General features: G+C 36.7%; 1 protein-coding gene across 2 annotated transcripts in view; it reads right to left on the reverse strand.

Moving 5' to 3' along the window:
- The window catches only part of ctnnd2a (catenin (cadherin-associated protein), delta 2a), a 374070-nt gene that overhangs the window by 340401 nt on the left and 6572 nt on the right, over window positions 1-27097 (reverse strand). For both annotated transcript variants that reach the window (XM_067377392.1, XM_067377391.1), the window contains exon 2: window positions 7760-7893. In XM_067377392.1, the coding sequence (XP_067233493.1) occupies window positions 7760-7888 (129 nt within the window). In that variant the 5' untranslated portion in view covers window positions 7889-7893. The remainder of the gene's footprint in view (window positions 1-7759; window positions 7894-27097) is intronic.

Below are 27097 nucleotides of genomic sequence, written 5' to 3' on the forward strand. Positions count from 1 at the left end.
ATGCACCATTCAAAAAAAACAAAAAGAAAAAAAACAACTGAAAGGCAGGCATAATGGTTAAAGCTTCAAACTAAAAGTTTCCTCAGTGACAATCAACATCTTTTTAGATTAGTGCTGGATGCCTAGGCACCTTAAGAAAACGTTCATCTTGGACTTTCAGTGGGAAAGGAAATCTTTTACAAAGACATTGAGACCAAATTTCTAAAATATTGCTAAAAGCTAATGGAAACATTTAATGGCAGTTAGCAATTTAATACAGGTCACAGAAATAATAGCAAATAAAGAGTTCCACTGGGAAATGTCGAGGTGCTCTAGATGGAACATGAAATTATATCTCCATTTCTTTTGCAAAAAGCCTTCTCAAAAGTGGCTGGAATCGATGGACAGAATTCAACTTTTGAAATTGACTCTCGATTCTCAATGCCTGGGAACTGAGGAATCTATTCATTTTGGAATCAACTTCAACCCTAGAATGGCTAACATTCAGCTTTGGAATGCCTTTTCACAAAACAATGAATTACCTAAACAAATGTATTTTTTTTTATCTTCACTGTAAACCCCAATAAGTTGGCAATACTCAAATAAAAATGATCTATCAGTTTATAATTTTAGGCAATTCAAAGTTTTAGGTAAGCAGAACTGGCAGATTTTTATTTTGTACTCATACATTTTAATTGTTCTTAACTTGAAATGTTTGAGTATACTAATTCATACATTTAACAAAACATTTTCATGTAACCTCAATGTGAACAGTGTAAACTTAGCTAGTTATAATTTGCTAATTCAGACTTGCTACCAATATAAAGCATTTAACATAAACCAAGCTGCATACATCACTTGTCACCATGATGTTAACTCTCCAATAACCCACATTAACAGAAACTCTTCTAGATTAGCATAACAAAACATTAATCACTATGAAATCTCCCACTTAACATTAATCTTGCACAAATAAACATTATATAACACTTAATTTTAGCATTTACTCTCCCTTTCAAGTGCCATGGGCGAAGCATGCTGGGAAATATAAATCCCAGCCCAGTTTCTGTTAAACTTAAGTTTGTCTAAATTAAAAGAAATAAGTTAATGAAACTCAAATCAGTTAAACAGTTCAGTTTACTTAAAATATATCAGTTATGTGAACTTGAAAGAAAAAGAAAGTGCTAAATACTCATAAAAGTTAATTTGACTGAACTAATTTGTTATATTTAAGTTTGTCCTACTCAAACCAATTAATTATTTTGAGCATTATGGTTTACAGTGGTGTTTTGTACCATGTTTCACTCAGAAAATCACTCAACAACGTACAGTCATACTACTGTTCACCGACTCTATAATGTTTGAGTCACAAGTGTGTATTAACATTTAATAGTCACCTCTATAAGTCACCTTCTATTTGCTGAGATTCTTTTCAGTAATATGATCCACAGCAGTCTCATGTGACACAAATGCACTGATCACAGAAACACTGCGTGCCGTTTCGTTCAATATCAAAATAAAAGCCTGCCTTTCATCTCCGCTTATTCACCGAGACCTGTCCCACGCATCCACTTACACTGGCTCAATTTGGTAGATGCAGCCCCTTCCCAATCAATCTCTTTGAGCGAGCCCTTGCGTCCAAAATAAGATGGCTTCATTTATAAGATCGCCTAACACGGGCAACTTGATTGGGACACACAACTGCCGCCTCCTGTTGAGATCACACACATCACTTCAAAGAAAACACACAAGACGGATGGTCATTTGCATGACATACATATTTATGAGCCCTCCTTCTCCATCTCACTAAACTCAATACAGATCTTGCAAAGCTCACAGGCAGCCCTGACACAAAGTCGTGCATGATACAGATCGCAGAAAGCCACCAAGCCACGTTATTTTGCGGGGCCCTATATGAGTGGCGTGCTGTACGTGAATGCATAACAGGGTTTACTCAAGAACACACCAAATCAGCGATCCGCCACTGAAGTGCATTACCATTTTGATGGATGCGGTGATAAGGATGGTGATTACAATGATGGTGCTGTTTATGGTGATTGCTCTCGGGTGTAATCCTACAGGCCCCTGCTTGATGTGCATGAGTGGCGGGATGGGCAGGAGGTGGTTGAAATCCATTCAGGGGTGGTGGCTGGGGATTTAGATAGGATGGGGCGGATGGAGGTCATAACAGCAATGCACACCTAAGAGCTCATCGGCCATTTACATCCACCATAGCAGGATTTCCAGACACATTGCAGAATAACACAGCTATGATTCACATTCTGTGAGTTACACAAAGATATAAATAGCACTAAAATGAGAACTTGTGAAATGCCATAGGATCAGGGCTTGACATGAACACCCGCCAACCCGCCAAATGCGGGTGGATTTCAGCAGTGGCGTGTAACATAGTCCAACTATCCACTTTGGCAGGGTTGAATTTTATATATATACATTTTTCAATTGTAGTCTTTTAAAAAGGCATCTAAAATAATAAACTTAGAGCAATGTAGTGTTGTCAAAAACATTTTTCGATACATATCAATACTGAAATATCAGTAGTAAATTGAGTTCTTTTTCACTTCTTATTGCACTTAAACAGTCAAATATACACAAAATAATGTCAAAATGCCGGTCTTGGCAAGTATTCATGTAAACACAGTCAGTTATGTTTTAAGTGAAAGTAAACAGAAAGAAAACGCGTGTGTAACAGTATAATGGATCCTATGCGTCAGGTCTTAAAGTGACAGCAGCCTAATATTCTGCTGCCAAATTATGAGATAATATTAAAAATATCTATATGGCAGTTTTTTCCCCATGGTATCAATGACAAAATTGTGATCAGTAAAAATGCTGAGTAGCTAATAACTTTGGAAAACCACTAGCCACAATGGCTGGTGAGCAAAGAAGTTAATGTCAAGCCCTGCATAGAATGTATGGAAAAGACTTAGTGAACCGTGACAAAATAATAGAAATCTCTTTATCCAGGGGTTAATAACATTTAATAAAACAAATAATAATAAGATATATATATATATATATATATATATATATATATATATATATATATATATATATATATATATATATATATATATATATATATAAATTTCTTATTATTATTTGTTTTATTAAATGTTATTAACCCCTATATATATATATATATATATATATATATATATATATATATATATATATATATATATATATATATATATATATATATATATATATATATATTGTTAAACATTATTTAATAAAACAATTCAATAATATAATAAGTATTTGTCATTATTATTATTATTATTATTTATTAACAATAAAATGAATAAAATAATAATACATTGTTTAATATAGTGTATAATATTGTTTAAAATTGTTTAATATATTTTTAAATTGTTGTTTTTATTATTTTAATTGTTGTTGTTGTTGTTATTAAATAGATAAATTTGACATTATTAATTGTTCTGCTAACTAAAGACTGATCAGAACTCATAAGATTATTTACAATTATTTTATTCTATTGTCAACAGTTTTATACTTTTTTCAGGTTTATACATGCAACAGTACTCTAATAATGGATAGAAAAAATAGAAAAACGTCAACATAATAAAAAGGTCAACAAAATGGGCCATCAAAAAGTTTGAAAACCTCTGCTTTAGGTACATCTAACATTGCCCAACCTAATAGCTTCTTTAATAATAGCTTCTCTTATTCTGTTTTTTTTATTTCTAATCAGAGTATTCCACATGAAAGGGTTTATTACACAGGGACCAGCCCACTGGTATGTGAAGGCCAAACATGTACTGGATGTATGAAAGGAGTTGGCATAATGAGGCTTGAACACAGCCTGTGCTTGTCTGAAATTGCAAAAAAAATAACTCTCACATCCTCACAATGAAATCTCAAGGCTGCAAATATAATGCCTTAATTGCTTGTGCGATCAGAACAGAGCAATATTTTCACTGGAAAGCTTGAAATGAATAAATTGTGTTTTTTTTCTTGGGGAAAAAAATTGCAAGAGGGTTTGATTTCATGGTACAATAATATGGAGTCTTCAGTGAAGGATACTGTATTATTTCAAGACCTTTCTCCTATAATGTTGAAGTTAAAGTATTTCTGTTGTGAATTAATTCATGACAAAATAACAAGGGAGTAGTCTACAGGAGAACTCAAATGGTGCAGAAATCTCACTAGCAAGCACCCAAAAACTGTCGGTAATGTTTGCTAGTATACAGTAGGCTACTTGTTTTTATGAATCAGTGCTCTTGGCATCAAGACCAAATACTGATCCAAGTTGGATATAAAAGCGGAGATGTAGATGCTGTCAACTATAATGCCAGATGTTGACAAGCCTCAGACAAGCCCAGTCTAGAATGCAGTTTGCTCAAAAAGTTTAAATATGCAAGAATTTTTAACCTAAAAAAATGGTTTGTTAACTGTGGCAAGCAGGGCGGGGCTGAGAGCCATGGGAACGGAGCAAGGCCGGTGGCTTGAGTGTTAATGAGCACCACCAATGTGCCCACGGAGGAGCTCCAGAAGGAGGAAAGAAGGAGTGACGACAGTGCAAGATGAGAAGTCCAGGCCTGAGACATTTATGTTGCGTTTTATTGTTTATATGCGGCAGTTGTCCATGAGGGGCTGCCGCTTTAACACTATGAAATGTCATCTTTATCAAAAAAACAAAACAAATAGTATCTATTTTTCATACTTTACATGAAGTATGATACATAGACACATGTACAAAACTATTTTAAATGTATTTTGTTGTTGCTGCTGTTTGAAGGTTCAATAGACAGATTTTTCTGACTATCATTTCATATGCCAGGCTTTACAGTGTTAAACACTGCTTTACCAACTTTAAATTAACCTACTTCTTCACATTAAGAACCAAGGCCAATACCTATAAATTACGCAAGGATGTTTTTTTTACAAGTGTACACGATGCTCTTTGGAGTTAGATGGGGCTTTAGAGAGAGAGGAGAGTCTCCAAACATTACTTTCATTGATTTACACAGCCTCCTCACAGCGAGTGTCTCACAGACATACACAGGTTTATTAATCAAATCTACCATGAAACCCCAGCACTGTGTTATACAGATGCTTGGTTCTGCTCGGTGAAACGCTGCATCAGCACCTCTGATTTTAATGTAGCTTTTATTAAAGCAGTACATGAAGCTATCAACATTTTGAAGCTGTGATGAGCTAGCCGCCTGTACTCCATGCAACTCAGAGAGAACCCGTTGTGTATGAATAAAACTAATGGCTAATTTCTGTGACGGATTGGGCCGAAGAGCCACCTGCGCAATCTTACGGGCCGTTCCAGGTGGGGTGGGAATGGCTGCCTGAACTAAATCCATCATCGAGTAAAACACAGGTGGCCTTTTACTGCTGAGCTGGGATTTGGCAAACACGAAGAATGTAATCAAATACAAATTACGCACTATTATATGTTGCATACTGTAGTGTCAATTAAATCATTACCAAGACAGATTCCCAAGGTGTTACAGTTCCGCAAGCTCTGACTTTATGGCATTGTCCTGATTCCCCCCTCCGTCTCTCAATTTGCATTCATTGCGGCAACTCTGGATTTTGTCCTCGGGAACATTTCCTCAGTCAAACATTCATCTCCACACAGAGTCACTTTCCCACATCTAATGTCCTTCTAAATATTTCATTTTTTTCCCACCTTTTAGCACCTGATCTTAAAATGGTTTAATAATATCACACCTGAGATTTAACTCAATAACCCTCTGGCCTTTCCAAACCAGAATATGAAATATATATATATATATATATATATATATATATATATATATATATATATATATATATATATATATATATATATATATATATATATATATATATATATATATATATATAGTTTTATAATTTTGAATTTATATATATTAGACACACTATACCACTGGGGTCAGTATGATTTCTTTTTTTAAAGAAATTAATACATTTATACAGCAAGGACACATTAATTAGATAAAAAAGTGACAGTATAAAGACATTTATAATGTAACTAAAGTTTTCTATTTAAAATAAGTAGAACTGTTCTTTTAAACTTTCTATTCATCAAAGAATCCTGAAAAGTATCAAAGCTTCCACAAACAATACAGAGCAACACAACTTTTTGTGTGTCCCTTTAAATGCAAATGAGCTGCTGCTCCAGGCCCTCTGTAATGATTTGTTAGTGGAAACACAGCATTCAGCAGAGAGTGGATCCAGTTTATTACAAGTATACTCCAAAAATCATAGTCCATACTAGTGATGTGACGTTTGACACAGAGGCTTCGAAGCTTGCATCAAAAAAACTAAACATCTGACATTGAAGCACTGTATCGGAGCTTGATTCGTTTTGCCATAACCACGTGATCAGTGACGTCCGAAGCTTCGTTTCCGCACACAACCACGTGACTGCTTCATATTCTGATTCACATAATGTGAACCCTTGCTTTTTAGCAAAAGAATATATCATAATACGAATAAATATTTACACGTGTTCAGTTTGTATTTATTCCCAGTTCATACTTCTGTGACAACAATTTATTTTAAAATAATGCCAAAAGCTTGCCTATTTTTCCCCAAAAAATTTATTCAGAGTCATTTATTCAAATTGTGCAAGTAAACTGACACGTGAAAGACTTTATGTATAATAAGAATTTGCATTGTTTTATATGCTTTTCATAGCACAAACTGATTTATTACATGAAACAGTCCAAAAGCTGCGTCGTCTGGGACACAAAGGCAGTTTTTCCACCTTTTGACCACAAGATGTCGTAAGTACGCTTCGAGTAATAAACCTTTTTACGATACAATTGAGGGGAAAGCCTTGGTGCTTCGCAAAGCTTCATTTCGCCATCACTAGTCCATACCAGGCAGAGCGTCAAAACACAGTCCAAACGCATAGCATCCACAGAGATAAACAGGAACGAGAACTCTAAGAACTCCACAAATCAAAGTTACAACTTTTAGAATGCAACTAGACATTTCTGAACGGTTAGTGGATAAATTTATGTAGTTGCTCTCGAGTTGGTTCAACTTGTCGACTAGCATGTGCCATCATGTTAATCTTTTGTGTAAATCCAGCGTTGAATTGACCCCCGTTTGTGAAGCAGTCCAGTGTAAAATGACAGCATGGTAACAAAACTCAACTACAACAACTCTTCCTCCTCTCTAAAGCAGCCCAACATGTCCATGTTCTCGGGGGCAGGGTTTATGTAAATTCTGGGGTTTGAGATGATACCAACCCGGGAACAAGCTCATTGTAGTCCCTACCAGCCATTTGTTGTAGTCCTTAAAAAGCAATTTCTGTAAAAGAAAATATCTCCCTTTGCATTGAACTTTGAGCATCATAACTTTGCAGATGTTGTTTATGAAAAAAAGATGGACAGTAAAAATGTGCTTTGAGCCTTTGCATATATCTACATCTGATTAAATTCTACAAAACCTACATATAATAATGCGTGTAATCTTTTATAATGTTCACTTTACAGTTAATACCACCCAGTTACCTTTTGACAAGCATTCAATGTCATACAAAATAGTCTTTCTTGCGTTTATCATTCCCCTTTTAATCTTTGTCTCCCAGAAAGTGTAAAGAAAAGGTCCGGCACAGTCAAGTTAATATGACAAATGTGTACAGATAACCGCTGTCTCCTGATAAGTCATGGACTGTTCTGCAAAGAATTCAACTTTTCCACTGAAAAGGTCTGGCTTTGTGCCTAAAATGTGATTGAAGTGGTACAGTGGACATTTAAAGTCCTACCTGCTCTTTCACAGAGGCTAGAATGGCAGAGGTGGTCTCAGTCTCAGATCCATCCCCATTAGAAGCATTCAGTCCTGGGCTGAGCATGGTGGCGTTCTCTGCTTCAGCAGGCTGTTCTGGAACTGGCATGACTTCTGGAGAAGACAAAATATGTTTATCAGCAACTCTTCATCGTTAGCACGGGTTCTTCGAGGTTCAAACTTGCTGTGCTCACTGCATGATATTTGAAAATGTGTAACGATCCTAAAATGATTAGTTTAGACTGATCTGGTTCTCTAATTCAACTGATGGCCTAGCTTGCCTTTTGAAATGTTACTATTTTAACACACTGCATGCTTCATAATTATTAACTTTCATGTCGTTGCAAACCTATGTGCGATTTCTTTCTTCTGTGGAACACAAAATAAGATAATTTGAAAAAAATTGGTAATCAAACCGTTTTGATTCGCATTGTCTTCCATTGTATTTTTTGTCCACAAAAGAAAGAAAGTCATACAACTTTGGAACTACATGAGGGTGAGTAAAGGATGGCAGAATTTTCATTTAAAGGTGCCCAAGAATGCTTTTTCACAAGATGTAATATAAGTCTAATTTTTTTAACTGCCTATTTTGGGGCATCATTAACTATACACTGATTTTTTCAGCATGCCGCCCCTTTAAATTGCGTGCTCCCTGCCACACGAGCTCTCCACTATATTACAGCGCATTAACAAAGTTCACACAGCTAATATAACCCTCAAATGGATCTTTACAAGATGTTCGTCATGCATGCTGTGTGCATACATCGAATCATGTGAGTAAAGTATTTATTTTGATGTTTACATTTGATTCTCTATGAGTTTGAGGCTATGCTCCATGGCTAACGGCTAATGCTACACTGTTGGAGAGATTTATAAAGAATGAAGTTGTGTTTATGAATTATACAGACTGCAAGTGTTTAATAATGAAAATAGCGACGGCTCTTGTCTCCGTGAATACAGTAATAAACGATGGTAACTTTAACCTCATTTAACAGTACATTAGCAACATGCTAACGAAACATTTAGAAAGACAATTTACAAATATCACTAAAAATATCATGATATCATGGATCATGTCAGTTATTATCGCTCCATCTGCCATTTTTCGCTGTTGTTCTTGCTGGCTTTCCTTGTCTGTGCACAGATCCAGACGTTAATACTGCCTTTCCTTGTCTAAAGCTCGAACATGGGCTGACATATGCAAATATTGGGGGCGTAGATATTAATGATCCTGACTGTTACATAACAGTCGGTGTTATGTTGAGATCCGCGTGTTTTCCGTAAGTCTTTTAAACAAATGAGATTTACATAAGAAAGAGGGGTGGGGAATGGGGTTTGAAACTCAATGTATGTATTTTCCATATACTGAACTCTTGTTATTCAACTATGCCGAGGAAAATTCAATTTTTGATTCTAGGGCACCTTTAATAAACTTAAAATTATAAATATACATTAAGTAAATTTGAGGATTTATATGAATATTGAGAGTCTGCACCTCCCTCACCTCTTTGGATCTAAATGAAACACACAAGTGTCACATTTTCGATTAATAACAGTGAAATCCACCAAAAGCAAATAGTCAGGCATTTTCAGCCCAGTCTAATGCCTTATTTCATAAACCCCCAAAGTCTATTTACAGTAGCAAATGAGCAAATGTCAGGATGTAGAAAGACATGATTGATACAACCTATGAAGCATCTGTATTGATTAGAAACAGATTCCAAATAATAACTGAGCCGAGCATTAGCTGGACTCAGATCAAGATAAATGGTTATGTAGGACAATCTCTGGATATTTTGTCACACTCAGCGGCGGCTGTGGCCAAGCCTGCCAACTTTGTTCCCTTGTTAATAAAGATGACTTGCCTCATCTGACACGACAGCGTGCCTCCGCCTAGCTTTCTGAAAATCAGATTATGCCTCTTAAACCACCATTTCCACATTGTTTACCTTCCTCCACTCATCCCTTCACACATGCTCACATAATTCACCCCAAAGCTTCTCAACGCACCCACAAGAATAAAAGACTCATGGAAATAATTCAGAAGTTCAGGCAGACAACGTGCAGAGATGTCTTGTGGGTGCTACAACACTCAGATCTGCAAAGCAAATGTCTAATGGTGAGGAAATATCTGCCACGCAGAGTCAAACTCTATACTGATTGGAGGATGGGACTAACTGACGCTTCCAGCTCTCTTTAGTTGGTCCTCACACTCAGTGACCTTCAAAATAAAGATTGGCCCATTGTGCCAAATTAACTGCCTTATTCTTCATCCTCTCAAGTACAAAAGTCAAATGTGCCCTGATGAAAGCCCGCAGGTAAAAAGATAAATAACGAAATGTCACCCGAGGGATTTTCTACCAGAAAAGGTTATAATGCAGCAAAGTATCTGTATTTAAAACTATAGTTCTCTCATGAAGTACTATACTGATTATTTATTCACCCTCATGCCATTCTACATTTACAATCTCTCTCCAAATACATTCTCATTTGCCTGCTATGTTATGTAGGAGGTCCAATGACATATCATAAATATATAATATACATAATATATTTATGATATGCAGTATGATATATTATAGATTTTTGAAGAATAAACTGAAATCAATTGCCAGGATAATGACAATGAATGAGGACTTTGGCTGTTAAGCTCCAATAAACAAAGACACATAGATGTACAGTATCATAAAAGTGGCCAGTTTTTCTCATGTGCTGTATTTCAAGTCTTCTAAAGTCTTCTAAGCTTCATTTGAGGAGCACACTTTGACATTCACCCTATCTCTCTTACATGAGAGTTTTTGTGAAAATTAATGATGTCTGATCCAAGAACTAATCAATATTTTGAGTCAGATCTTTTCGAATGAATCATTTGATCCAGTTTCCAAAACCTAAATGATTTGTTTGTGAATCAGACCGATCTGATGCATGAATTCAACTCACTGATGCAATGATTCAGTTGCAATGTGGAGGACTATGCTATTATTAAGCCATCATATGACTTCAGAAGACTTGGAATATAGCGCATAAGTTATCGTTTAAGATATTTTTATGGTAATTTTGAGTACTTTTGGAAGCTTAAAAGCTCCCAGGCTCCATTCATTGCATTTTTATGGAAAACAGTGATTCAAAATGTCTGCTTTTGTCAATAAAACAAATTTATACAGGTGGAATTACATGAGCAAGACTGAGCAAAAACATTCTGAGCAAATGATCATTTTTGACTGAACTATTGCTTTAACACAAGAACTGTACTTTTGAGCTATAATTTTCCTACTGACTGCTGTCTAGCTGTTTTTGACACCTTTTCCATCTTCACATTCTGGCTCAGCAGATTTTTCATGCAAACAAATGTGCTGCTGGGTAATGTGTTGCCGCATCTTTGAATGATACAGCTCATTTCATTCACTGTGGTTTTCCCTGGTAAAGGTAATGCTGCCATATTCTAAACCCTTGGTACAGTTCGAGAGTGGGCAAATGGTGCTTTTAAATATCTCTGAGTGGATTGCCTCTGGAGTGGATTGCCCTGTGTCAACCTTTTTTTTCTATAAACAGAAGATATTCTCTCTTCTCATACATTAAGCACTAAAACATACTTTATCAAATTAGAGTTTAAAAGGTCATTTCTGAGTGTAAACACAAGGATAAACAATACAAGTGATCTGAACACTTACAGGGCTAGTGTGGCTTCTTTAAAGTGATGTGATCGAGTAATCATTCATACAGCTAAACACATAAGCACACAGCCTCGACTCGTTTCACTTGAGAATGCCATCGACGGCCGTTTATTCATTTTAAACTTCAATCATTTTAAAAACTTAAACATTTTAAATACTTACAGTCTATACAACAGTCTCCGTGCTCACAGCGTCACAGATATTAATATTTTAACGATTTATAAAAGATGAATCATTGTCTGGCCATCTGGAATTTTGGTATGGAGATAAAGGTTATAATTATATATATTTTTTGTAGTATTACACCACATCGTGTATGTATATTAGCACCATTTGTTGTTTTCTTGTGGTATGACATAGAGCGTTAGGACCCGGAAGCGCTGCCGTGTGATGTCAGACTTAACAACCGAATATCATAATTTGTTGATTGGATTGAAGCCATGGTTGCCAGGTTTTTACAACAAAACCCACCCAATTGCTACTCAAAACTAGGCCAAAACTAGCCCCAGAAAAATTCGCATTCCAGGGGCTAAATATCATGTTATTTGGGGTCGCTTCAACCCGCAGACATGAAAAACAACCCAGGGCAACAGTGTTAAAGTAGCCCAATTCCACGGGAAAACCGCAGACTTGGCAACACTGATGGAGGCAGATCTGAATGCGAGTTTGTGTTCTATTGTAAGTAAGAGGTGGTGTTTAAGCAGACAAAATGTTAAGTCCAGCATAATGAAATAGAGAAAAGTCTGTTGTTTCACCTGATGATCAAGTTATTTTGAAGGTTTAAAAGGTTTTCACTCATGTATCTAGAAACAAAGTGATGGTTAGCTTTCTATTTACAAGACTATACAAAAGGGATACAGGCCATAAACTTTGACAGTGTGCCAAGAGCTAAGTTGATGCCAAGTAGGCGTTCTTTATCTGTAAATGGAAGAGGAGAACAAGCCCTTCTAAAAACGATCATCTTCCCCCAGCTTCTCTCATCAGTGGTCTCAGATGATACAACATGCTACATGACAGCAAATCGAATGAGGTTCATGGGTTGCAGCTACTGATTGCATCTAACAAGCCACTTGATGCCTCATTATCAATGCAGACTGACAACATACATCCATCAGCCCTCCCACCCAAATAACTCCAGCCATGTTCAGGGAAAGCCAGAGACCATTTATTTAAAACACACATGTCAACCTCTGTCACTTTTAATGGGGTACATATATGAGAGAAAAAGAAATAAGGAAACGAATCCAAAAAGACAAGGATGACAAGACAATCAAGGCTGATTAGTTAAATACAAATCAACTTCATAAACTAATGTGGATTTATAACATGACAGGCACACAAAAGGTGGAATCGGAACAAGAACATCACACATAGAGATAAAAATGGGAAAAGTGAGACTGAGAATCAGGGAGAGGGGCTGGAAAATTTGACAGAAGGTGCAGACAGACCCGTTGTCAGCCTGGCTAAAATAAGGCTGCCAGGTCTAACCGTCTATGTGCCTCTGTCTCATCAACACTTGGCGCTTTTACTGGCAAACAATCCTCTGTTGCTCCAGCCTGAACCCGAGATCAGTTTGGCAGACCAGTGAATAGGAACTGATTGAGAGTTGGAGTTGTTATCCATCCTCTTTCTGATGGACCAACCTGGCTAGAAACAGTTAGAAAACGCTGGGACACGGGCTGCAGGCCTATGTGAGAGACAAGGCTTCTGGTATATGTCTTCTCAAGTCACATCAAGTTGGTTTATTGTCATTTCTGTTCTGCGAGGCAAGAGAAAAAACAAAATATCATATATTCTCAATTTGACAGGTCAATATGATGCTCTGCCTACCTTTATTATTGACACTCCTCCAAGACAGTGACTCACCGCCCACATGTGACATCATGTATCCATCAAGAACACAGTTTATTGCTGATTCTAGATTCATAACTACCAGTGCAAAAGCTACATCTATATAGTGCAAGCTTTGGTATAGTCAATATAAACATTTACAACCAGGGGCATCAAGCAATCCAATAATAATACAAATCAATTAATCAAAGATACAAAGAAATGTTGTGGAAGCCACTTTAAATGAACACTATCCAAAAATAAAATAATGATAATACCAAGAGGAGCATGGAGGTTTTTTCCAACTCATTTCACTTCTGTTAGGCACAAATTAATTAAATTAACTATGAAATTGTGGAAAAATTCAGCATCCTGAAAAGTGTCTATTCTATTCCAGAGCAGTGTATTTGGGGTACGCTTACACGACAACTAAAAACGGAAACGTTTTTTTGTGTATAGACAACAACATTGTCAAAACGATCCCCGTTCACATGGATCCGTGAGCATGACTAAAAGCGCTGTATTATTCATGTCAGGCTAGTTGCTGGCGATGTCACTTTGTAAAGAAACACTACTCACTTATAGAGCAACACAATGCAACACCAGGCGCGATGCAAGTGTTTTTTTGCAGGTTTCAGCCCAACGCAGTTATCGTTTTCACGTCCAGCGCACACGCTGTTTAAATAGCAAATGCACTCAAGCCCATCTGTTCAACCATGGTCTGAAAACTGGGTGTGTTCAGGGATATTGTTGGCGTGTTGCTATTTTGAGGCAAATGAAAACTGCAAAAGTGTTTTTTTTGTTTTTTTTTTGTTTTTTTGTTATTTAGCGGGTGCGTTAGTAATAAGCGGGTGCATGTTATGCCCAAAACACACCCATAGGTACAACCCTTTTGGACACCCCAACCATTTTTTCTGTCATTAAACTAGCAAACGTGGATTTGGACACGCCCTAAGTGTACCTCTGCCATGCGCTTAGATCGTTAAAATAGGGCCCACAGACTGAAGACGTAATGCGCATGAGGTCACCGTTTTCACAAATTTGCGTTTTTGTAGTTTACGCGGAGACAATAACGGTATAGTTTTCAAAAACTTGCACTTTGATACCAATTTTCAAAGGTTTGCATTTTCAGGCCCCCAAAATGCGTTGTCGTGTAAATGAACAGCTAAAAAGCTTTTTCTTTAGAATGTGCATGGATTAAATACACAATAAGGCCAAAAATGTGTATTACCATATCTATTTTGAGTTCAAGCTGACTTTAAACAAATAATATATTAAATGAAATGCTCAAGAGACGTGATTGAAAAATCATCCCAAAAATCAATGAACAGCTCCATGCTTCTCTCAGAAAAGCCGTCTTGACCATGGAAACCCAAAGGAGTGGGCTGAATGTCTCTCTCTCTCTCTCTCTCTCTCTCTCTCATTCTCTTCCACCTACTCTCCTCTTCCAGTCATTTCCCTGCATATTGCGCATGTCGTAGCGTTGGATCTGGGAAGGAAGTCTGGCAGCCACACTGCCCTCCTTCCCACGCGGCTTGTGAGTTCCGTCCCTGTGTTAATGCTGCAGGAAGCTAGCCAAGCGCCCGCATGCAACAAATAAACAAACCAGAACAATCCAAACACAGAGAGCAGATCCTGGAAAGAGTCACGCATCACCCTGCAAAGATCTACAATTACCCAAAGGAAAAAAAAGTGTGACAAACTAGGGGCAAACCCTTTAACAAAGCAGTCTGGTCACATAAAATGCTGTTTAACACTGAATTTTTTGCAAGGCATCTTTAGCCAAAGGCATCAAACATGTAATTGCTGTTCCTCTGATATATAGTCTATTTCTGAGCTATCTGTCTAACTCTGAGCTCATTGGCGAAGCCTGATCCTTCAGTCTTTAAGATTAGATAAGTGGCTGATGAGCTAAACTGGGTAACAGAGTACGACACTTTTATGAACACCAGTGTTAAATGACCTGTTTCACACCATGATGCTGCTAAATGCTAAATTAAATAAATACAAAATTATTGAATAAATATTTTAAGTAAATATAAAGTATATTATACTGTATATACAGTTTGGGGTAAGTAAAAGTTTTTTTTTTTTTAAATAAATAAATAATAATAATACCTATTCAGCAAGGATGCATTAAATTGATCATGACAGTAAACAAACATTATTACAAAAATATTTGTTTTTTTACTTTATTCAAAGAATCCTGAGAATAATATCACAATTTCCACAAAAAGTTCACAAAAGTTCTGTCATGAAACTCTAGATGGCTAAGGCTGATATGTCCGTAAATCAATCTGATTGCAATCACATCATTCTCTAAAGGGCACAGCTGATTGGTTCCCACTTTATCATTGGCCAATGAGCTTGCTGCTCAACATTCAAATACTTGCCTATCATTTACTGCAACATTGCAGTGCACTTTCAGCGACCCTCCACCTACAAGATATACAAAATATCTAACAAGTTCCTGTTTCACACCATAAAGTGTTCTCTTCGTTTTCAGCTCCAGTCGAGCAACATGTCAACAACTTTGCACTCAAGTAGTTTTGGCAGCTGGTCAGACAACTTCAGGTCCACACTTGAGCCGCAAAGTCAAAGCAGTTTCAACGCACACCATGCAAACAGTCACGCTAGGCTACGCTCACCCCTTTGGAGGGAAATATCTCCATAAAATGACACCGGAATGCTTTCTTCCTCCCTCCCGTCCCCTCCTCCTAGGCCGTGCAATGCAGTTGTCGGCCAGGAGATGAGATAGTTTCTCTCTCATCCATGCCCATGGTCCCTGCCCAGGTGCACTGGTGCATCACTTTATTTTGCCTGCACAACTCAGCCTGTCTCTGCTAAAACCATCATTGACACACTGCTGTCACAATAAACCCACCCTAGCTGTTTCTCCACAACACCCACCTGCTTTTGCTTTTCCTCCTTTAAATCCCCTGCAGCATACTCACCCAAACTCTCATATACTCACTCCCACCATTCATCCTCCTCTGTTCTACTCTCATTCGCTCACTCCTTCAAGCCTCAAAGCAACATGCAAACCCTGGTTCATTTTAAAGCCGTGGTTTAGCTTCAGGATCCAAATTTTGCATTTTATCCAACCCGTTACCAAATCTGGTTCATACAAAATTGAATTTCAATGGTTTAATGCTCTCAGCAGTCAATAAATGTGCAGAAAACACAATGTGGCTGGCACAAGCCATGTATATCCACATTGCAAGTGAATCTTTGTTAATGTAGTCTATTAATGTAATGCATGTTTTTGTTGCCCAAGTTGGCATCTGCCTAGCATGACCCTTAATTTTCAAACTGGGGTCTATGGGGTTTCTTTAGTATCTTTTTATATAACATAACATACTGAATTAATTTAATTTTCTTGAAAATGTTCTAAGGACCCCTTAGTTTCCCACTGTGGTAAAAAAAAAAAAACACCACATTAGACATCAAAATACAATAAATACAATAAGAAAAAAAATGTATTATAGGGCTGTCAATGTTAATGTTCTAACTTAAAATATTAAATATGATTAATAATTTTTTAACAAATTGAATGAGAAAAGCAATCATTTTCATTTTAATTGAGCTAAAATATTTCTGACAGTTCTCTAATACAGTGGGTAAAAAAGTCATCTTAGCAAATATTTAAGCAAAAATGTTTCAGAAGACACTTTAATCATACTTATTCAAACACTGACAATATAAAAGCAAATTATTCCATTTTGCAAGCAATTTTACTCATACAGTATGAATGGATAAATAAAAAGCTATTATACCTCAGGAAGGAGGATCATATTTGGGTTCCTCGGCATTAAACGTTTTAAAAAACCCTGGTCTAGAGCATCCTGAAATATTCATGATTTAGTTTTCATCCAGCACAGAGTATTGCATTCCTTTAGTCATTCTCCTGTCCACTAGATTAATTTATAACAGGCCACTATGAAAAAAAATGAAATCTAATCTATAGAGCTATTAATGTTGCATCTCTAAAGAGAAAAACTGTCTGATGCGCCGCAGTTGTAATGCCATAAGCACGCCGGCATTCCATTTCAACTTGGTAATATGTAGAATAAACACAATAACCTTCTTATCAGCATTTGGTTCGTCTTGTACATTGGTTTATTTTTACATGCATTGAAATGCATATTCCCTTCATCACACTGAGATACAGCAGTGCATTTCACTCTGCAGGGAACACAAGACATGACCTTATGGGACAGGTTGATGAACACAGCAGTTCATTTTAATGCAAACAGAGGGTACATGCATGCATTTGCATAGAGTCCTCCTATGAGAATTACAGTATATATGTTTGACTCACACACCCAGAGATCTGCTGCGCTGATCCAGAGCGTGAAATCCAGAACATGCAAATCTCCACAAAGGGCCTAAACGTGAAATATTTCTTTTTCTAACAGAAAACCAGAAGCTTAGCAGTTATATTGATGCATAAGAATGTATTATCCATGGATAAGCATTATTCATATGACCTTCTGATTATTATGTAACAACTTTAGTGATTAGAATATGCTGGATGTCATAACAGCTGTATGTGAAAGTGTTGTTGGTATACACAGGGCTCCCACCTCTGACCAGTGAATTTCCGTTTCCAGGCTCCAGGCAGAAAACATTCACTACTGCTTAGTTTTATGTTTATAATAGTCGAGTCACTATAATTCAAAAGCATTATTTTAGTTGTACTACAGACAAACATGTTTGTTTTTTTTTACTATTATTTTATATTGTTAAATGGGCACTAAGACACGATCTGGCCATATGGTGCTCCATATGTTTGTACACCAGCAGCACACTTTCAAAATCAGGGATTTTCTCAGGATATCTTTGTTTTTTAGACTTTTCAGATCACAGTAGGGCCTTAACCACCATAGACACCCTCAATAATTTAAAAAAAACACAGTTGAACGATTTGGTGTTTCCCGAAACCATAGTTCAAACGAATATTCGCAAACTGTATCGCAAACTTGTGTGGTTGGAACGACAGCTCTGTTTCTTGTTTTTATGACATGTGGACTTAATAAATCATTATCTGGAGCAAAATAAGCAAGCTGAAGTTGAGTGCAATGTATATCTTTTATTTTGAATATATGCAAATGTCATTTACATATTTTAGTTTGTCAAGACATTTTAAGCACCGTTTTTGAAGAGTGCGCATGTGTGTACGTGCTCTGATACGTAAGAACGAGCCTATGATTGAATCTGGAAATAAAGCAAAATAACTGAGAAAAATGAGAATTAGTCCTCAGATGCCATGTCTGTAATTTATTGCAAAAAATCTTGCATTAATTTGATTTTAAATGGATTCATTTAAAGCAGTTATTACTCCACCACCTGCGTGACATCATTCATGAATGATAGGTTTGCGACAATATGGTTTCGGGAAACAGTTGTGACTAGCTAGCTAGTTGATTTGTTCGGCGATGCGTCAAGCTGTGGTAGTGAAGCACGAGTTAAGTTGTTGTACAGGAAACGCACCCCAGGACACAGTGAATAAAGCACCCAGTGATGTAATGCGACTAGACATAATTTTCTTGTAAAACTCCACTCTAAAACACCATATAAATCATAATGAGTTCAGTTCACTAGTACATTGTAATACATAGAGATGTTGCCAGCCACATACATAAATATATTCAGCCATTTCTGTTCACTGCCCCAGGACACTGTCTGTGACAACTTATTGCATGGGTCATTTGGCAACTACAAATATACTGCAGTTCAAACCTTTGAAAGTAAAGGGGGAAAAAAAATGATAGTCATACGCAGCAAAAATTATTTCAGTGCTTGGAGGAGGCTGCAATACCATTAGGCACTTTGATGATACTACGGTGTGTATCTGGAGTGTTTAAATCACATAATTAATTGTCCATGTGGTCGTTGCAAAAAATGATTTAATAAAAGCTCATGAAGATTGATCAGACTTAACTGAAATAACTTCACAAGTGAGTTTTATTTCAAAAAAGTCAATATGATTTTAATTTTATTTTGATATTTAATGATGAATATGGAGACATTTTGATCCAAATCTTTCATTTTTATCCAAAAGGAGTGATCACAACATAATGTTTAATTAAATTTGAGAAATAATCATACTTTAAAGCCAGTGAACCATTTATAATTTGTTCATTTATATTATATGAGGCATGGACAAAGTTTGTCAAATTAAGTTTCAAGTCCAGCAGATATGACTGTCTTATGTGACTTATTGCTCCAATTTACCTCCATCTAATGTCAGACATTAAATTCTGAGTAATACATATAATTTAGTTCTCTACAGGAAAGGGCTTTGGATCCTGTGGTGAAAGGTGACAGACAATAAATTGTCAGGTGTTCTGTAAAGAGTTGCTCTTTCTCCTGTCATTGAAATCAAGGACTGAAATTAGAGCTTCTTTATTAATTCTGTGAATGACCTAAATTAAAGTTCACTAGGAAAAATTGATGTGAAGTTGTTTCTACCAACCATCTTGTGTAATTTTTAGACAGTTTCATCATTATGAACAATGATGAGACAAATGATGGTGGGGTCACAAGAAATATGAATATCTATGCCATGTATAATCTACAAAACACCCACATGATGATTATACACTACCAATCAAAAGCTGTAATGTTTTTTTTTTTTTAAAGGTGCCCTAGAACTTTTTTTAAAAAGTCTAAGGTGTCCCCTGAATGTGTCTGTGAAGTTTCAGCGCAAAGTACCCCATAGATTTTTTTTAATTCATTTTTTTTAACTGCCTATTTTGGGGCATAATTAGAAATGAGCCGATTCAGGGTGTGTGGCCCTTTAAATCTCGTGCTCCATGCCCCAAGAGCTTGCGCTTGCCTTAAACAACATAAAAAACGTTCACACAGCTAATATAACCCTCAAAATGGATCTTTACAAAGAGTTCGCCATGCAGCATGTCTAATAAGTACAGTGTTTATTTTGATGTTTACATTTGATTCTGAATGAGTTTGAGGCTATGCTCCGTGGCTAACGGCTAATGCTACACTGTTGGAGAGATTTATAAAGAATGAAGTTGTGTTTATGAATTATACAGACTGCAAGTGTTTAAAAATGAAAATGCGACGGCTCTTGTCTCCGTGAATACAGTAATAAACGATGGTAACTTTAACCACATTTAACAGTACATTAGCAACATGCTAACGAAACATTTAGAAAGACAATTTACAAATATCACTAAAAATATCAAGTAATCATGGATCATGTCAGTTATTATTGCTCCATCTGCCATTTTTTGCTATTGTCCTTGCTTGCTTACCTAGTCTGTTGATTCAGTTGTGCACATCCAGACGTTCTGCCCTTGTCTAATGCCTTTCATAATGTTGGGAACATGGGCTGGCATATGCAAATATTGGGGGCGTACATATTAATGATCCCGACTGTTACGTAACAGTCGGTGTTATGTTGAGATCCGCCTGTTCTTCGGAGGTCTTTTAAACAAATGAAACAAATGAGTTTGAAACAATGGAGTTTGAGACTCACTTTTCCATGTACTGAACTCTTGTTATTTAAATATGCCAAGGTAAATTCAATTTTTGAATCTAGGGCACCTTTAAATGACGTCTCTTATGATCAACAAGGCTACATTTATTTGATACAGTAAAAAAAAAAAAAAAATGAAGTTGAGAACAATTAAAAATAGCCATTTTCTATTTATTATTATTACTATTTGTTTTTTCTGTGATGGCAAATTTTCAGTATAATTACTCCAATCTGAATTTTCAGTATCATTACTCTATTCTTCATCATCACATGATCCTTCAGAAATCATTCTAGTATACTGATTTAGTGCTCAAGAAAACATTCTTAATATTATCAATAATAAAAGTGGCACTGATTAATATTTTTAAGAAACCTGTGTTTTTTCAGGATTTTTCATGAATAGAAAGTTCTAATGAACAATACTGATTTGAAATAGAAATCTTTTGGGACATTACTGTCACTTTTAAAGAATTTAATGCATTTTTGATTAATAAAAGTAATGTTTTTTTTTTCACAAAATAAATATCTTTTTAATAGTTGTATATTTAGCAAAAGTGAATCTACACCTGACTGGACTGCAGACACATGGCTCTAATGGCATTTATGTGTTTGACTGATGCTGCAAGATGAAGAAAATTTGCACATTTTGCATATTAACCAGAAAACATGGTCATAAACAGTTGCTGACTGATAGAATGCTGACTGATAGAATGCTGACTGATGAATTCATTTAGGTTTTGCTGATTAGTTGAATTAGCTGGTTGGCTAGGTCTGCAAGGTCCATTTCCAGCCAAAATCAAAATAGATCAAAACATAATTTGCACTTTTCAATGCAGTTTCAATGCTAACCTATGATTGAATGCATAAACCTCATAAGAATAAAGTATTCCAGCTTTGTTCTAATGGTGAATTACAATCATTATCACTCTAGAATTGTATTGCTTAGTTGTTTTGTGCCAAACCACAAAAAAATCATCCTAATTCACTAGTTAGGTTAAAGGCTTAGTTCACCCAAAAATGAAAATTCTGTCATTAATTACTCACCCTAATGTCGTTCCACACCTGTAAGACCTTCGTTCATCTTCAGAACACAAATTAAGACATTTTTGATGAAATCCGATGGCTCAGTGAGGCCTCCATTGACAGCAAGATAATTAACACTATCAATGCCCAGAAAGCTACTAAAAACATATTTAAAACAGTTCATGTGACTACAGTGGTTCAACCTTAATTTTACGAAGCGTCAAGAATACTTTTTGTGAAAAAAACAAGATGACGACTTTATTCAAAAATATCTAGTGATGGGCGATTTCAAAACACTGTTTAATGAAGCTTCAAAGCTTTACGGACCTTTTTTTTTCCGAATCAGTGGTTCGGAGTGTATCAAACTGCCAAAGTCACATGATTTCAGTAAACAAGGCTTCATTACGTGATAAGTGTTTCGAAATTTCAATAGTTCACCATTGGGGGGCGTGATTTTGGCAGTTTGATACACACTCAGAAAAACTGATTCGAAACAAAAGATTGGTAAAACTCTGAAGCTTCATGAAGCAGTGTTTTGAAATCGCCCATCACTAGATATTATTTAATAAATTTTTTTGGGGTTTTTTTTTGGCGAATAAAAAGTATTCTTGTCGCTTCATAACATTAAGGTTGAACAACTTTAGTCACATGAACTGTTTTAAATATGTCTTTAGTAGCTTTCTGGGCATTGAAAGTGTTAATTATCTTGCTGGAAATGCAGGCCTCACAAAGCTATCGGATTTTATGTAAAATACCTTAATTTGTGTTTCGAAGATGAACGAAGGTCTTACAGGTTTGAAATGACGTAGGTGAGTAATTAATGACTGAATTTTAATTTTTGAATAAACTAACCCTTTAAAGGTCAAAAATGGCACATAAATGAGCATGCAAATCCACACATTCATAGTTGACTATTTGGTGGGTTGTCAATTAGTTGGATGTTTTAGATTAATGTTCACCATACTTAATGTGTTTTTAATCCAGAATTCATATGTAAATTTAGGGAGGTTTTTTTGTCTACTGAAAGGATGTACTTTAATCGACACAACAGTATGACATACTGAACAAACTGCATTTTTGTCCCTCACAGCCATGTTTTTGTTTATGCCAAATTAAATACGGTTTATACTCTGTCTGACAAAGGTCAACCCAACAAATCATACGCCCAAAAAAACATACCTGAGTCCATATGAGCTTCTAATTTGAGCAGCCCTGCTGACCTGTTTGTGCCATTCACACAGCGGTATGCTTGCTGAACTGGGCCGTGATTATGAGACTGTGTGATTGAGGCTAGTGAGGGAGGATCACGTCTTGACTGGCACCAAAGGAAGGGCGATCTCTGTAGCAGGTGGGCACGAGGACACCCTGCTGCAATCTGCCTGTGGTTGCGGTAATTGGTCTAATCACTGTTCCATCTTATTTTCAGTGCACATGGACTAAAATAACAAAGTTAGGAAATTAGCAAAGCCAGAACATCATCTCATTCTCAATATGATTCGAGCTTTGAGAGAAGTTGGGGTAGGAAATTATTTTACAAGTATAGTGTAAAACGTAAGTGCCATTTCAGCAATAGTTGTGCCATTCATCACTGCAAGATTTTGTCTAATCTGTTTGTTACAGACAACTGTCACAAACTCATGCTGGGAATATAAAAGAGGCTCTTGTGGCACTCCGCAATAAGCCATTCTTGATAATAACGGGTGACTCTCATCAGCAATGCAATCATAATCGGCGGTAATTAGCAGCTGTGAGAGACAGCAAATCTTAAATTAATTCCCCTGATTACCACATTGATTATTTCATTTTGTTGGTGCATGATGGGGTAAGAAAACTCAAGTGAGTTATGAAGGTTACAATGCATATCATAAAAAATATATAAATTTTAGCTGTACATCATACATACTCACAGAATGCAACTGTAATTTTACTTCCATTTCGATTCAAATTTAAAGGGTTAGTTCACTCAAAAATTTAAATTCTGTCATTAATTACTCACCTTCATACCGTTCCAAAACCATAAGAATTTTGCTCATCTTCCGAACACAAATGAAGATCTTTTTATGAAATCTGAGAACTTTCTGACTGTCCCACCATAGACAGCTACATAACTACCACTTTGATGCTTCAAATCCAAAATTAATTGAGTGGTTTAGTTCGAAACTGCTTGACACGCGAGAACAAACCTCTTCCGGAAGCTCAAATGTGCTGCGTAAAACACGAGAATGAACCCCATTGGTTCTCGCACATGTCAATCGAACTTGCTTGATCTTCCGCTTACCACAATTGATGTGTTGATGTGTGATTCATTTTATGATCTCTTCATGAACTTTTTGAAGCGTCAAGCCTCAAATATCACAAATATCGTGCGCGCTTATCGCCAGCATTTTTCGAGATGTTTTTCGTGTTCATACCCAAGTGATTTTCACTGGCGATGCGCCGAGTGAACGTGCAAATTCACTCCCTGAAAGTATATGGCGCTTGTGCTGAATGGTAGTGTAAATAAACATATTTATGATATAAAAATAAAGAAGATAAAAATACAGATATAAAATGGCATATGGCATATAAATGACATGAGGAGATGGTAGTAAAAAAACAGTAGTGCAAATAAGTCACAATGACAGTAGTGCAAGTGAACGGTAGTGCAAATAAACATATTTGCGAAATAGACATTCTCAAGTATATTTCTTGAATGTACAAGAAAAAAAAAACTATAAAAATACAGAAATAAAATGGCATATAATACACATCTAGTATTGATGTGGCCAAGAACTAGCAGAGCACCCATAGTTTAGGTCTTCCTCGTCTACTTTCCACTTTCTCTTCTTCGTTTTGGTATCAATGTGTGCTCGGCAAGACCGTTTTGTGCTTGAGCGCAACCAAGTTGTGTTTTACTATAACTTCAGCAGCTCCAGGCACGTAAACATATGCACCAATCTCATTGGCCGCTTTTACGCCTGCCGTTTTTCGCATCGGTGTGCACACTCACATTGGCACCTTTTGTTTAGTCATGAGGCGTTAAATGGCGGCAATAATCGCAAGTGATATTCGTGCCGCAGTGCACAGGCCTTCAAAGGGGTAGTTGCATAGCTGTCTATGGGGGGACAGAAAGCTCTCAGATTTCATCAAAAGGATCTTTATTTGTGTTCGAAGATGAACAAAAGTCTTGCTTTCTGTGAGGGTGTAACCAATTCAATTAAAATAATTCCAACTTATGAATGTAAAGGAAACTAATAATTAAAATCTGAATTTTGAAACACCAGATTTTAAGGAATGTACCAAATTGCTAAAAGGTACCAACACAGGAAAGCAAAATCCCCCTGAAAGACACAAATGAGAAGGCATGGATTTGCGAGGGAAAACAAGTATTGAGGTTGAGGATGGGTTGAGGACATCAATGATGTGGGAGGCCATCAAGCTTGTATAGTCAGCAGCGACTTTAGAGAGTATAATCTGTTTTTCCTCACCCGTGACAAACGGGGATAAGGCTCAATATTATCTCCAAGGTCAACCTGATCCTGGCACTGAAAAGACATGCCCAACCGGAGGAGCCCTGACTCGCCACTATATCCCTTTCTCCTCCTTATCACCGTCTAAACACACTTGTTTAAACAAAAGAGAGACAGAACAAGTCCGCATTCACTTTCCCTCATGCTCTCTTTACCACATCAGTGCCGCAACACAGATAACTTAAGTTATAACCACCAGCAACACAATTTGACAACAATAACAATATCTTTTATGCATTCTCTTCTGTGCAAAGGTTAGATTATACAGCTATTAGAGAATTTAAAAGGGCATTGTTGGAGCTTTATGAAACCGTACAATTAAAGGGCAAAGGTCAAAGCAATTTTCTCAACTGAAATTGAAAGTATTACTCATGAAAGGTGACAAAAGCCTCAATTAATGCATACTGACAAATACACACAAAACAAAATGGTACAAGCACAAGCACAAAAAAACAACAACATGCAACAAGAAGATTAATTTCCGTAACATTTCCTGTTATTACGCTCTCCATGGAACACTGACCAATGTGCCCTCTCAGCGGATATGAGAGTCCAGGGTAACCATTCAACCTTGTACGCCCTGCTTGTCCATTTCTTACCACCACAACTTCCTCCCCCATGATCCATTACAAGGCCCTTGGAGCAGGACCCGTCACTGTGATGTATTTAAACTGTACTGCACGGTCACAGACCGCTTATGGTCCCGATTCAACAAAATAGTTCTTCTGCATGAATCTGAGACTATAAGACTAGATGGCTTCCATAATTTTCTCTGGATTGATTTTCAAGGGATTGATTGTGGTGAAGCTTTGAGATGTGTATGAGATTGAGGTAATCATAAATAAGAGCCAAGCTGCTAAATAACCAATAGAATCCAATTGACTATATTTACACGCCAATTCATTTCCAAGTTTGCCAGCCCACGGACACATAAGCTTGCTGAATTTTATTTATTTACTTATTTTTTACTATACCAGTGTTCATACAGAAGTAGGCCTTCATTTTCTGCCAAAAACTACTTTTGTCACTATGGTTTGTCCCACTTCCTTCTAAATCCTGCCATCATAACTCCCAATAGAGTCCAGCCAGGAAGCCTGCCTCACTGGTTGGTTGGATGAATGTCATGGTAACCACACTGCTAATGGTTGCTACGGTTTCCAGCTGACTGCTCTGCTGAGGGGCTTCAAGTGATGCCCTGGTGGCCAGCTCTACACCTTGGGCAGTCACTCATGAGAGACAAGCCCCCCTCCCCTCTGGCATATCTCACTCCCCTCATGCTCTGGTGGGGATCTAAAGTTAAAAGTCACCCAAGTCATTATTCACGGATGACCTTCTCCTCTGTTGTAGCTGAGATGCATTGCAAAAGTCATATGTACCACAAAAATGGCCTATTGATAACAAACATCATTGCTTGTCTTGAGAGACCAAACCTAATTTTTGTAGAACTTGACATAATTATAATATTGTTTTTAGAGCAACAGCAGAGGCTAAGATTTTCAGTGAATAATTACTCAAAATTAATCACACAAAGCAATCATATGATTGCAGAAGAATCAGAATAGATAACAAGGGGCATAAGGACCACTTTTATAACACTTTAATGGTGCCCCTTTGTTATTTTGAAATCTTAACAGCACATTCACTTGAACCGAACCTACCTACCTCACCAAGTGCATGCCCTCTCCCGTCAGCTATGGTCATTAAAAAAGTGCCACCTTGTTGTTCCTTCACAACGAGACACAAAGTCACTCTCCAAATGCAGTTAAAAATCAATATAC

Source organism: Chanodichthys erythropterus, chromosome 23 (genome assembly GCF_024489055.1).
Source record: "Chanodichthys erythropterus isolate Z2021 chromosome 23, ASM2448905v1, whole genome shotgun sequence".
NCBI lineage: Eukaryota > Metazoa > Chordata > Actinopteri > Cypriniformes > Xenocyprididae > Chanodichthys > Chanodichthys erythropterus.